Below are 13,740 nucleotides of genomic sequence, written 5' to 3' on the forward strand. Positions count from 1 at the left end.
ATTGATCAGGAGACAAATCAAATCTGCAAACCTTGAATTTTTTTCCTCTTGCTATGACTTGAGATTTGGAAGATAGGGATTTGCTTTCTTTTTTCATATATATAAATACACATGAAAATTATATATATATATGTCAATAGCTTTGGGGTACAAGTGGGTTTTGGTTACATGGATGAATTATGCGTGTGTGTGTGTGTGTGTGTGTGTGTGTGTCTATATATATATAGAGAGAGAAAGAGAGAGAGAGTGCTGAATTCTGAGATTTTAGTGCACCCATCACCGGATATGTATGTGTACCCAATATGTATTATTTTATCCCTCACCCCAATTCCACTCTCCCTCTTTCTGAGTCTCCAAAATCCATTATACCACTCCATATGCCTTTATGTACCCACAGCTTAACTCCCACTGATAAGTGAGAACTACATTTTTGGTTTTCCATTTCCAAGTTACTTTGCTTGGAATAACAGCCTCTAGCTCCATCAAGTTGCTGCAAAAGACATTATTTCATTCTTTTTTATGACTGAGTAGTATTCCATGGTGTATATACACTACATTTTCTTTATTCATCAGTTGATGGTTACTTAGATTGCTTTCATATCTTTGCAATTGTGAATTGTGTTGCAATAAATATACATGTGCAGATTTTTTTTTAAAATATATAATGACTTCTTTTTCTTTGGATAGATACCCAGTAGTGAGATTGCTGGATTGAATAATAGATCTACTTTTAGTACTTAAAGCTCTTTCTTTAAGAACTAAAGAAAAGTGCGGTGGTTCGTGCCTGTAATCCCAGCATTTTGGGAGGCCGAGGCAGGTGCATTGCTTGAGCCCAAGAGTTCGAGACCAGCCTAGGCAACATGGTGAATCTCCATCTCTACATAAAAAAACCCAAAAAATTTTGGTTTGACTACATGCACCTGTAGTCCCAGCTACTTGGGAGGCAGAGATGGGAAGATTGCTTGAGCCCAGGAGGCTGAGGTTGTGGTGAGCCAAATCATGCCACTGCATTCCAGTCTGGGTGATAGAGCAAGACCCTATCTCATAGATAAATAAATAGAAGGAAAGAAAGAAATCTCCATACTATTTTTTATAGAGGTTGTACTAATTTACATTCCTACCAGCATTCTACCAAAATTCTGTTTTCACCAAATTCATACCAATATCTATTGTTTTTTCCTTTTTAGTAACAGCCATTATTACTGGGATAAGGTGGTATCACATTGTGGTTTTAGTTTACATTTCCACAGAAAATTAGCCTCTTACAAAATTCTATACAAGTAAAAATAGTATTTTTATTTATTTATTTTTATACTTTAAGTTCTAGGGTACATGTGCACAACATACAGGTTTGTCTCACAGGTATATATGTGCCATGATGGTTTGGTGCACCCATCACCTCGTCATTTACATTGGGTATTTCTCCTAACGCTATCCCTCCCCCAGGCCCCCAGCCCCTGACAGGCCCCATTGTGTGATGTTCCCCTCCCTGTGTCCATGTGTTCTCATTGTTCAGCTCCCACTTATGAGCGAGAACATGTGGTGTTTGGTTGTCTGTTCTTGTGATATCTTGCTGAGAATGATGGTTTCCAGCTTCATCCATGTACCTGCAGAGGACATGAACTCATCCTTTTTGATGGTTGCATGGTATTCCATGGTGTATATGTGCCACATTTTCTTTATCCAGTCTATTATTGATGGACATTTGGGTTGATTCCAAGTCTTTGCTCTTGTGAATAGTGCCATAATAAACATACATGTGCATGTGTCTTTATAGTAGCATGATTGATAATCCTTTGGGTATATACCCAGTAATGGGATTGCTGGGTCAAATGGTATTTCTGGTTCTAGATCATTGAGGAAATGCCACACTGTCTTCCACAATTGTTGAACTAATTTACACTCCCACCAACAGTGTAAAAGTGTTCCTATTTCTCCACGTCCTCTCCAGCATCTATTGTTTCCTGATTTTTTAATGATTGCCATTCTAACTGGCATGAGAGGGTATTTCATTGTGGTTTTGATTTGCAGTTCTCTGAAGAACAGTGATGATGGGCATTTTTTCATATGTCTGTTGGCTGCATAAATATCTTCTTTTGAGAAGTGTCTGTTCATATGCTTTGCCCACTTTTTGATGGGTTTTTTTTTCTTTGTAAATTTGTTTAAGTTCTTCGTAGATTCTGGATATTAGCTCTTTGTCAGTTGAGTAGATTGAAAAAATTTTCTCCCATTCTGTAGGTTGCCTGCTCACTCTGATGATAGTTTCTTTTGCTGTGCAGAAACTCTTTAGTTTAATTAGATCCCACTTGTTTATTTTGGCTTTTGTTGCCATTGCTTTTGGTGTTATAGTCATGAAGTCTTTACCCATGCCTATGTCGTGAATGATATTGCCTAGGTTTTCTTCTAGGATTTTCATGGTTTTAGGTTTTACATTTAAGTCGTTAATCCATCTTGAGTTAGTTTTTGTATAAGGTATAAGGAAGGGATCCAGTTTCAGCTTTCTACATATGGTTAGCCAGTTTTCCCAACACCATTTATTAAATAGGGAATCCTTTCACCCTGCTTGTTTTTGTCAGGTTTGTCAAAGATCAGATGATTGTACATGTGTGGTGTTATTCTGAGACCTCTGTTCTGTTCCGTTTGTCTATATATCTGTTTTGGTACCAGTACCATGCTCTTTTGGTTACTGTAACCTCATAGTATAGTTTGAAGTCAAGTAGCGTGATGCCTCCAGCTTTGTTCTTTTTGCTTAGGATTGTCTTGGCTATGTGGGCTCTTCTTGGGTTCCATATGAAATTTAAAGTGGTTTTTTCCAATTCTTTGAAGAAAGAAGGTGGTAGCTTGATGGGGATAGCATTGAATCTATAAATTACCTTGGGCAGTTTGGCCATTTTCATTATATTGATTCTTTCTATTCATGAGCATGGAATGTTTTTCCATTTGTTTGTGTCCTCTCTTATTTACTTGAGCAGTGGTTTGCAGTTCTCCTTGAAGAGGTCCGTCACATCCCTTGTAAGTTATATTCCTAGGTATTTTATTCTCTTTGTAGGAATTGTGAATGAGAGTTCACTCATGATTTGGCTCTCTGTCTGTTACTGGTGTATAAGAATGCTTGTGATTTTTGCACATTGATTTTGTATCCTGAGACTTTGCTGAAGTTGCTTATCAGCTTAAGGAGATTTTGGGCTGAGATGATGGGGTTTTCTAAATATACAATCATGTCATCTGCAAATAGGGACAATTTGACTTCCTCTTTTCCTAATTGAATACTCTTTATTTCTTTCTCCTGCCTGATTGCCCTGGCCAGAACTTCCAATACTTTGTTGAATAGGAGTGGTGAGAGAGGGCATCTTTATCTTGTGCCGGTTTTCAAAGGGAGTCTTCTCATTTCTGCCCATTCAATATGATATTGGGTGTGGGTTTACCATAAATAGCTCTTATTATTTTGAAATACATCCCATCAATACCTAGTTTATTGAGAGTTTGTAGCATGAAGGGCTTTTGAATTTTTTCGAAGGCGTTTTCTGCATCTATTGAGATAATCACGTGGTTTTTGTCTTTGGTTCTGTTTATGTGATGGATTACATATGTTGAACCAGCCCTGCATTCCAGGGATGAAGCCGACTTGGTGGTGGTGGATAAGCTTTTTGTTGTGCTGCTGGATTTGGTTTGCCAGTATTTTATTGAGGATTTTTGTATTGATGTTCATCAGGGATATTGGCTTAAAATTCTCTTTTATGTTGTGTCTCTGCCAGGCTTTGATATCAGGATGATACTGGCCTCATAAAATGAGTTAGGGAGGATTCCCTCTTTTTCAGCTGATTGGAATAGTTTCAGAGGAATGGTACCAGCTTCTTTTCATACCTCTGTGTAGAATTTGGCTGTGAGTCCATCTGGTCCTGGACTTTTTTTGGTTGGTAGGCTATTAATTATTGCCTCAATTTCAGAACCTATTATTGGTCTATTCAGAGATTCAATTGCTTACTGGTTTAGTCTTGGGAGGGTGTATGCATCCAGGAATTTATCCATTTCTTCTAGATTTTCTAGTTTATTTGTGTAGAGGTGTTTATAGTATTCTCTGATGGTAGTTTGTATTTCTGTGGGATCGGTGGTGATATTCCCCTTTATCATTTTTTATTGTGTCTATTTGATGATTCTCTCTTTTCTTGTTTATTAGTCTTGCTAGTGGTAGATCTGTTTTGTTGATCTTTTCAAAAAACCAGTTCCTAGATTCATTGATTTTTTGAAGGGTGTGTGTGTGTGTGTGTGTGTGTGTCTGTGTCTGTGTGTCTATCTCCTTCAGTTCTGCTCTGATCTTAGTTATTTCTTGTCTTCTGCTAGCTTTTGACTTTGTTTGCTCTTGCTTTTCTAGTTCTTTAAATTGTAATGTTAGGGTGCTGATTATAGATGTTTCTTGCTTTCTCTTGTGGGCATTTAGTGCTATAAATTTCCCTCTACACACTGCTTTAAATGTGTCCCAGAGGTTCTGGTACATTGTGTCTTGTTCTCATTGGTTTCTAAGAACATCTTTATTTCTGCCTTCATTTCATTGTTTACACAGTAGTCATTGGAGCACGTTGCTCAGTTTCCACGTAGTTGTGCAGTTTTGAGTGAGTTTTTTGCTCCTGAGTTCTAATTTGATTGCACTGTGGTCTGAGAGACAGTTTGTTATAATTTCTGTTCTTTTACATTTGCTGAGGAGTGCTTTACTTCCAACTATGTGGTCAATTTTGGAATAAGTGCAATGTGGTGCTGAGAAGGATGTATATTCTATTGATTTGGGGTAGAGAGTTCTGTAGATGTCTATTATGTCTGCTAGGTCCAAAGCTGAGTTCAAATCCTGGATATCCTTGTTAATTTTCTGTCTCATTGATGTGTCTAAGATTGACAGTGAGGTGTTAAAGTCTTCCATTATTATTGTGTGGGAGTCTAAGTCTCTTTGTAGGTCTCTAAGGACTTGCTTTATGAATCTGGATGCTCCTGTATTGGGTGCATATATATTTAGGATCATTAGCTCTTCTTGTTGAATTGATCTCTTTACCATTATGTAATGGCCTTCTTTGTCTCCTTTGATCTTTGTTGGTTTAAAGTCTGTTTTATCAGAAATCAGGATTGTGACCCCTGCTATTTTTTTTTCTTTCCATTTGCTTGGTAAATCTTCCTCCATCCCTTTATTTTGAGCCTCTGTGTGTCTTTGCACATGAGATGGGTCTCCTGAATACAGCACACTGATGGGTCTTGATTCTTTTTTTTTTTTTTTTGAGACGAATTCTCGCTCTGTTGGCCAGGCTGGAGTGCAGTGGTGTGATCTCGGCTCACTGCAAGCTATGCCTCCTGGGTTCACGCCATTCTCCTGCCTCAGCCTCCCGAGTAGCTGGGACTACAGGTGCCTGCCACCATGCCCAGCTAATTTTTTGGTATTTTTAGTAGAGACGGGATTTTGCCATGTTAGCCAGGATGGTCTTGATCTCCTGACCTCGTGATTCACCTGCCTCGGCCTCCCAAAGTGCTGGGACTACAGGCGTGAGCCATCACACCCAGCCGATGGGTCTTGATTCTCTACCCAATTTGCCAGTCTGTGTCTTTTAATTGGGGCATTTAGCCCATTTACATTTAAGGTTAGTATTGTTATGTGTGAATTTGATCCTGTCATTATGATGCTAGATGGTTATTTTGCCCAGTAGTTGATGCAGTTTCTTCATAGTGTCAGTGGTCTTTACAATTTGGCATATTTTTGCAGTGGCTAGTACTGGTTGTTCCTTTCCATGTCTAGTGCTTCCTTCAGGAGCTCTTGTAAGGCAGGCCTGGTAGTGACAAAATCTCTCAGCATTTGCTTGTCTGAAAAGGATTTTATTTCTCCTCCACTTATGAAGCTTCATTTGGCTGGATATGAAATTCTATGTCGAAAATCCTTTTCTTTAAGAATGTTAAATATTGGCTCCCACTCTCTTCTGGCGTGTAGAGTTTCTGCAGAGAGATCCTTTGTTAGTCTGAGGGGCTTCCTTTTGTGGGTAACCCAACATTTTTCTCTGGCTGTCCTCAACATTTTTTCCTTCATTTTAACCTTGGTGAATCTGAGAATTATGTGTCTTGGGGTTGCTCTTCTCAAGGAGTATCTTTGTGGTGTTCTTTGTATTTCTTGAATTTGGATGTTGGCTTGCCTTGCTAGATTGGGGAAGTTCTCCTGGATAATATCCGGAAGAGGGTTTTCTAACTTGCTTCCATTCTCGCCATCACTTTCAGGTACACTGATGGTAGATTTGGTCTTTTTACATAGTCCCATATTTCTTGGAGGCTTTGTTCATTTCTTTTTACTCTTTTTTTTCTCTAATCTTGCCTTCTCACTTTATTTCATTAATTTGATTTTCAGTCACTGATATCATTTTTTCTGCTTGATCCAATCAGCTACTGAAACTTGTGTGTGCTTCATGAAGTTCTTGTACTATGGTTTTCAGCTCCATCAGTTCATTAAAGTGCTTCTCTACACTGGTTATTCTAGTTAGCCATTTGTCTAAATCCTTTTCAAGGTTTTTAGCTTCCTTGCGATGGGTTAGAACATGCTCCTTTAGCTCAGAGAAGTTTGTTATTACTGACCTCTGAAGCCTACTTCTGTCAACTTGTCAAACTCATTCTCCATCTCCAGTTTTGTTCCCTTGCTGGTGAAGAGTTGTGGTCCTTTGGAGGAGAAGAGGTGTTCTGGTTTTTGGGATTTTCGGCTTTTCCGCTCTGGTTTCTCCCCATGTTTGTGGTTTTATCTATCTTTGGTCTTTGATGTTGGTGACCTACGGATGGGGTTTTGGTGTGGATGTCCTTTTTGTTGATGTTGATGCTATTCCTTTCTGTTTGTTAGTTTTCCTTCTAACAGACAAGCCCCTCCGCTGCAGGTCTGTTGGAGTTTTCTGGAGGTCCACTCCAGACTCTGTTTGCCTGGGTATCACCAGCAGAGGCTGCAGAACAGCAAATATTGTTGTCTGATCCTTGTTCTGGAAGCTTCGTCCCAGAGGGGCACCTGCCTGTATGAGGTGTCTGTCAGCTCCTACAGGGAGGTGTCTCCCAGTCAGGCTACATGGGGGTCAGGGACCCACTTGAGGAGGCAGTCTCTCTGTTATTGGAGCTCTAACACCATGCTGGGAGAACCACTGCTCTCTTCAGAGCTGTCAGGCAGGAACGTTTAAGTCTGCAGAAGTTGTCTTCTGCCTTTTGTTCAGATATGCCCTGCCCCCAGAGGTGGAATCTAGGAAGGCAGTAGGCCTTGCTGACCTGTGGTGGGCTCCACCCAGTTAGAGCTTCCCTGCCTCTTTGTTTACACTGTGAGCATAGAACTGCCTACTCAAGCCTCAGCAATGGTGGACACCCCTCTCCCCACCAAGTTTCAGCATCCCAGGTCAATCTCAGTCTGCTGTGCTAGCAGTGAGCAAGGCTCCGTGGGTGTGGGACCTGCCAAGCTAGGCACAGGCTTTGGAGGGAATCTCCTGAGGGAGGGAATCTCCTGAGGGAAGGAATCTCCTGTTCTGCCGGATGTGAAGACCACGAGAAAAGTGCAGTATTTGGGCAAAAGTGTACCGTTCCTCCAAGTACAGTCACTCATGGCTTCCCTTGGCTAGGAAAGGGAAATCCCCTGATCCCTTGAGCTTCCCACGTGAGACGATGCCCTGCCCTGATTTGGCTCGCTCTCCATGGGCTGCACCCACTGTCCAACCAGTCCCAGTGAGATGAACCAGGTATCTCAGTTGGAAATCACCTATCTTCTCTGTTGATCTCACTGGGAGCTGTAGACCGGAGCTGTTCCTATTCAAGAATCTTGGAAGTGATTCACAAGTAAAAATATTTAAAAATTTCACAGCATAGGATCAATAAATTGCAAAGCTAAGGGTGAAGCCATATTTCCTGACTATAGACTCCATGTACTTAACCATTGTGCTGCAATGCCTAGAACAGGGTATTTGTTTAGTCTGCTAATAGTTATTTGTTCTAGACCAAGTTTTAGTAATTTTGTTTTCTTCTTATCAGGTTGCTTTCAAGATGTATCTGGGAATTACACCAAGTGTGACCTGTAACAATTCAAGCAGAAATGAATTTTCCCTGATTCTAGACAAGAATCCTCTGGTGGAGTTTGTGGAAGAGCTCCCTGCTGGACGATCTTCTCTGTGCTACTGCAACTTGCTGTGTGGGATTATCAGAGGTGCCTTGGAAATGGTAAAGTTGAATAAGTGAAGAATGAATGAAGAATCTCTTAGTCCTTCTAAGACTAAAATAAGATAACCAATATGCATAATTCATTTTGCTGGGTACATTAGTTATCTAATAACGTGTTACAAAGTACCCCCAAAATGTAGCAGCTATAAAAACAAACATTTATTTTCTCACACAGTTTCTGAGGATCAGAAATCTGGGAGCAGCTTAGCTAGGTTGTTGTCACTCAGAGTCTTTCATGGCTTAGTACACGTGCAGTCAAGCTGCTGGCCAGGGCTGCAACCTCTGGCAACTTGACTGAGGCTGGAGAATCTACTTCCAAGCTCACTCACACACCCCCAGTGCCTTGCTGGCAGTTGGTAGGAGGCTTCATGAGGTTCCTGGCCACATGGACCTCTTTGTAGATCTAATCACAACATGGCCACTTATGCGGCCAACCCTGGTGCCATGGAGGAGTGGGTTACCTGAGGGTGTGAATAACAGAAGGTAGGGATCATTGGCCATTTTGGAGGCTGGATTTTACACCTGAATTATTAATTGGTTTAACTAAAACAGTTATTAGTATCTGCTAAGTGTCAGGCACTGAGTATACACAGATGAACAAGACATAGTTGCTGCCTTTAAAGAATCTTTCTAATGGAGAAGTCAGATGCACAAATAAGTATAATTGAGGCTATGAGAGAACCTGTGGCAGGAAAAACTTCCTAGACTTCCTAAGGAAACTCTAAACTGGCTTTTGAAAGAAAAATAGGAGTTAGATAAAAGCCTTGGGTAAGAGGAGCAGGAGAAAATAATACAATAGGTAGAAGAATCAGCATGTCCAAAGGTACAAAAAGAATGTTTCAATCAAGGAACAAGGAACTTGAATTAGTTCAGTATGACTGACATATAAATTGAGAGACAGATTGTCATGAGAAAGAAGGCTTAAATTCTTTACGGAAGACTGATTTTAAGAAAAGGAGTTCATATGACAAGCTTGGAAATTCAGAAATTTACATTGGAAGCAACAGAAATCAATATAGGTTTAAAAACAGTGGAATAATATTTTGAAACTTGTGTTTTAGGAATTTCATTTGCTTATCAACCAAATGAAAGTATATCAGAGGGAACAATGCTGAAGGAAAGGATGAGGGCACTTTGGAAGTTATGATGGTAACCTCAGGTAAAACCAGAACAAAGCCTTGACAGCAGGAATAGGGAGAGGAAGACCATTTGAACAACATCAAAAAGATGGAACAGATAAGGCTAGGTTATGAACTGACTGAAAGGAACGAAATTCAGAAAAAGATTCAAGAATGATTTGTAAGTTTCTGAGCAACCTATAGTGATGGTTGTGCTATTAAACCAAGAGGAGCAAAACCAAGAGGAGTACATCTGGGCTTGGTAGAGACAAAGTGAGGAGTTAATTTTGAGCCTGCTGGAGTTGAGGTGTTTAACACACGCAATTGAGGCTATCCAGCAAACTGTTGTTTATCCCTGTCAGGAGTTCACAGAGAGACATGAATTGAAGAAGCATTAGAATTGGAAAAGAATGTCTAGGCAGAGTCTGTAGAGCAAGAAGAAAAGGGAGTAACAGAACCGTAGGAAGCAATAAAATATAATAAGTAGGTTAAATAGATAGCACAAAGGCTGAAAAGGATACCAAGAAAGAGAAATCAGAGGGAGGAAAAGAAGGAGTCATAGAAACAAGGGAGGAGAGCATTTCAAGAAGACAGAGTGATTAATAAGAACAAGTACAGCAGAGAGTCTAAGTTAAACTAGACCTGAAAAATATTCACAACATTTAGGAACCAAAAGACCCAGGAAAGCCTTGGTAAAAGCTCCTTTGGGAAAGTGGAGGGAAAGAAGACAATCTGTCAAAGATTGGTGAGCCAACAACAGCTTAGGAAGAGATGACAGTCATCAAAGTCTCATTTTTCCAGAAGCTTAGCTATTAAGAATGGTGGGACCAGATAGCAACCAAAGTCTTGCCATGTGTTGAGCTACCTAATAATGAGGCATGCATGTGATTTTAAATTATTTGTGATAATTAGGGGAAAACAGAATAACAAGTACTCCAAAAGCATAAAACAATAGAAACAATGTATTGTTCACACAGATTCTCCATGCTTCCACCCTAGCATCTTTTTAGACTTGTCCTATAGTCGGTGGCCATGAGATCAAGGAAGGGGTGGGAAAGCATTCTGAGCGTTTATGGGCAAAGGGAGAAACCATAAAACCAAGTCAAAAATAGGAAAAGAATGTCTTCTACTTTCATAGATAACAGTTGATTATATTTGCTGAATGACAGCTGGCATCAGACCTCATGTGTCCCCAAATATCCAAATAGCTTCAACATTGTCTGCCTGTTAATTTAATTTATTTTCTGTTAAATTTTGACAAAGACTTAAAAAATCTTATGGAAGAAAAAGTTGAGGATGAATTTTGCTTCTGTATTTCCAAGTGCAGTCTGCGTCCTTCTGTTAAATGGTAGGCATTGCAAGGCTGGGCCCAGTATGAGTCAGATAATTTGGTACACTAAGGGTTTAACAAATTGAGGCTGACTAGCTAAGGAATTCTTAGTGAGAGAGGGGAGTGAGTCAGGTAAGATTCAATAAATATCAATTAATTTCCTGCTACACGTGAGCATTTTTCACATATTATTTGCTTTTACTTGGTGCTTTTACTTATTTATCTTATTTTTCCCAATAAAGCAAAATAACTCTGAATAAATACACTATTGGGGGTGGGTCAGCAATATCATGCTGCTCTTATGTGGACACATGTTAATGAATAAAGAAGTAAGCCCTGCTTACTTCAGTGCCTGGGAAATGGGAAATACCTTACAGAGAAAAAGAAGGCCTGAGTATCAAATATTCATGTCTGTAATTTTAGTCTTCAATTTTATATCTATAATTCATTTAATTGATATTATTCTCAAAGCCTTCAAACCATAAGTGACCGCTAAATGTTGTTAGGATAAGTGATTATGTTATTTAGCTAATGACAGAATGATTTATGGCAAATCTGTTTGAGAGCAATCATTTAAGAATCCATTTATTCCTGGAAATTCTGCTGACTAAGCACACTGGGTCAAGGCTATCTTTGAGCAGGGAATTTGTGTTCTTCTAAAGATGGATCCATAATTCAGCCTTGCACAGTGAGCTAAGCTTGGCAGAGTCTGGGTGTCCCAGTCATCCTAGTTGGCCTGGACCACCCTTCTCTTTGCAGAGTCACACCACAGAGCTGACACACAGCTGTACCATCTCTGGAGGACACTCAGTAAAGGGCCCTTTATCCACGAACAAGCTTTTTAAAAAATCATTTCTTAAGGAACGTAAAGAAAGCTGACAAAAGACTGAGAAAAATTTAGTTTTTTGTTTTTTAATTAAATGACACAGACCTGTATTTTTCTTCTTTCCTAGGTTCATTTGGCTGCTGATGTTACATTCTTGCAAGACAGACTAAAAGGTGACAGTGTGACAGAAATAGGAATAACATTTCTAAAAAAGCGAGACGAGAAAAAATATAGACGGAAGAAATGAAGAATAGCACGGAAAATGCCACAGGGTGGCTAGTTGAGTTAATATTAGCTAAACATGTATAGACATAGAAATTTTGAATTGCTTAATAGCATAAACTTTGAAAGGCTTATAAATCACCCAGAAATTTGAAATGCAGGGCACAAAAATTTAAAGTTTTTTTTTTTCCTTTTGCTTATAGATCACATATTTTCAATCTCATGTCCACAAAATTTCATATAATGTGATTTTCTCATGTATTAGCTTGGCTTATAGCTTTAGCCTCCTGATGCTACCCTTGATTTGTAATCACCAAGTCAAGCTATTTATTCAATGATAATTTTGAAACATTATAAATAACATTTAATTTTAATTTATTTTATTTAGTTTTAATATAGCTGATATTAACCAAATTCCTTCCTTTTCTCATAAAATATTGCTTGATGGTCAGGCCAGGAAACCTCTTAATTAAAGGATAAATAATATTCTTTGAAAATACTTTCTTACCCCAAAGCTTATTAATTTAGAATTTCTACTATCATTTTAATCCCCTAAAAAGTCTTCCACAGAATGTTTTCTCTGTGACCAGAACACATTTAAAATTCATATGTGCTGAATTAAATACACAGTAATCTTCACCAGACCATTGGCACACAAGGGCAGCCTACAAGGCAGCCCAGAATCTACTGGGCTCTGCAGATAACTCACAAGTACAAGTTATGATTGGTGTGATACTATCCTACAGAATTGGAGAAAATATTTGTAAACTACATATCTGACACCCTTGTGTTATTAATAACCAGAATATATAAGAAGTTCAAACAACTCCATAGGAAAAAATTAATAATCCAATTAAAAATGGACAAAAGATCTGAATAGACATTTCTCAAAAGAAGACATACAAATGGCAAACAGATATATGAAAAGGTGCTCCACATCATTGGTCATCAGAGAAATGCAAATCAAAACTATAATGAGATATTATCTCACCTTAGTTAAAAGTGACTTTCATCCACAACAGGCAACAGTGAATGCTTGCAAAGACGTGGAGAAGAGGGAACTCTGGTACACTGTCGGTGGGAATGTAAATTAGTATAACCACTATGGAGAACGGTTTGGAGGTTCCTCAAAAAACAAAAAATAGAATGATCATATGATCCAGCAATCCCACTGCTGGGTACATACCCAAAATAAAGGAAATCAGTATATCTAAGAGATATCTGTACTCCCATGTTTATTGCAGCACTATTCACAATGGCCAAGATTTAGAAGAAATCTAAGTGTCCCTTCAGTAGATGAACGAATAAAGAAAATGTGGTGCCTATACACAATGGAGTACTATTCGGCCATAAAGAAGAATGAGATCCTGTCATTTGCAACAACATGGGTGGAACTAGAGGTCATTATGTTCAATGAAATATGTCAGGACAGAAAGACAGACTTAGAATGTTCTCACTTATTTGTAGGAGCTAAAAATTAAAACAGTGGACTCATGAAGATATAGAGTAAAATGATGGATATCAGAGGCTGGAAAGGGTAGTTTCAAGAGAAGTGGAGACGGTTAATGGGTACAAAAATCTAGTTAGATAGAATGAATAAGATCTGGGCCAGGCATGGTGGCACAAGCCTGTAATCTCTGCACTTTGGGATGCCAAAGTGGGAGGATTGCTTGAGCTCAGGAGTTTGAGACCAGCTTAGGTCATACACACACACACACACACGCACACACACATATATATATATTTGGGTTTTTTTTTTTTTTTGGCATACTTGTGCATACCTGTGGTCCCAGCTACTCGGGAGGCTGAGGTGGGAGGATTGATTAAGGCCAGGAGGTTGAGGCTGCAGTGAGCCATGATTGTGCCACTACCCTCCAGTCTGGGCAATAGAGTGAGACCCTGTCTTTAAAAAAAAAGTACAAGAATGAATAAGATCAAGTATTTGACAGCACAACAGGGTGAGTACAGTTGATAATAACTTTTTGTACATTTAATAATAATTAAGATTATAAATGGATTGTTTGTGAGAGAAAAGATAAATGCTTGAG

The 13,740-nt window shown here is 39.0% G+C and overlaps 1 protein-coding gene across 1 annotated transcript in view; it reads left to right on the plus strand.

Moving 5' to 3' along the window:
* The window catches only part of TRAPPC3L (trafficking protein particle complex subunit 3L), a 45,389-nt gene extending 33,394 nt beyond the window's left edge, over positions 1-11,995 (plus strand). The window contains exons 4-5 of the mRNA XM_050786635.1: positions 8,011-8,196; positions 11,598-11,995. Of these exons, the coding sequence (XP_050642592.1) occupies positions 8,011-8,196; positions 11,598-11,717 (306 nt within the window). The 3' untranslated portion in view covers positions 11,718-11,995. The remainder of the gene's footprint in view (positions 1-8,010; positions 8,197-11,597) is intronic.
* Positions 11,996-13,740: the final 1,745 nt, after the last annotated feature.

Source organism: Macaca thibetana, chromosome 4 (assembly GCF_024542745.1).
Source record: "Macaca thibetana thibetana isolate TM-01 chromosome 4, ASM2454274v1, whole genome shotgun sequence".
Lineage (NCBI taxonomy): Eukaryota > Metazoa > Chordata > Mammalia > Primates > Cercopithecidae > Macaca > Macaca thibetana.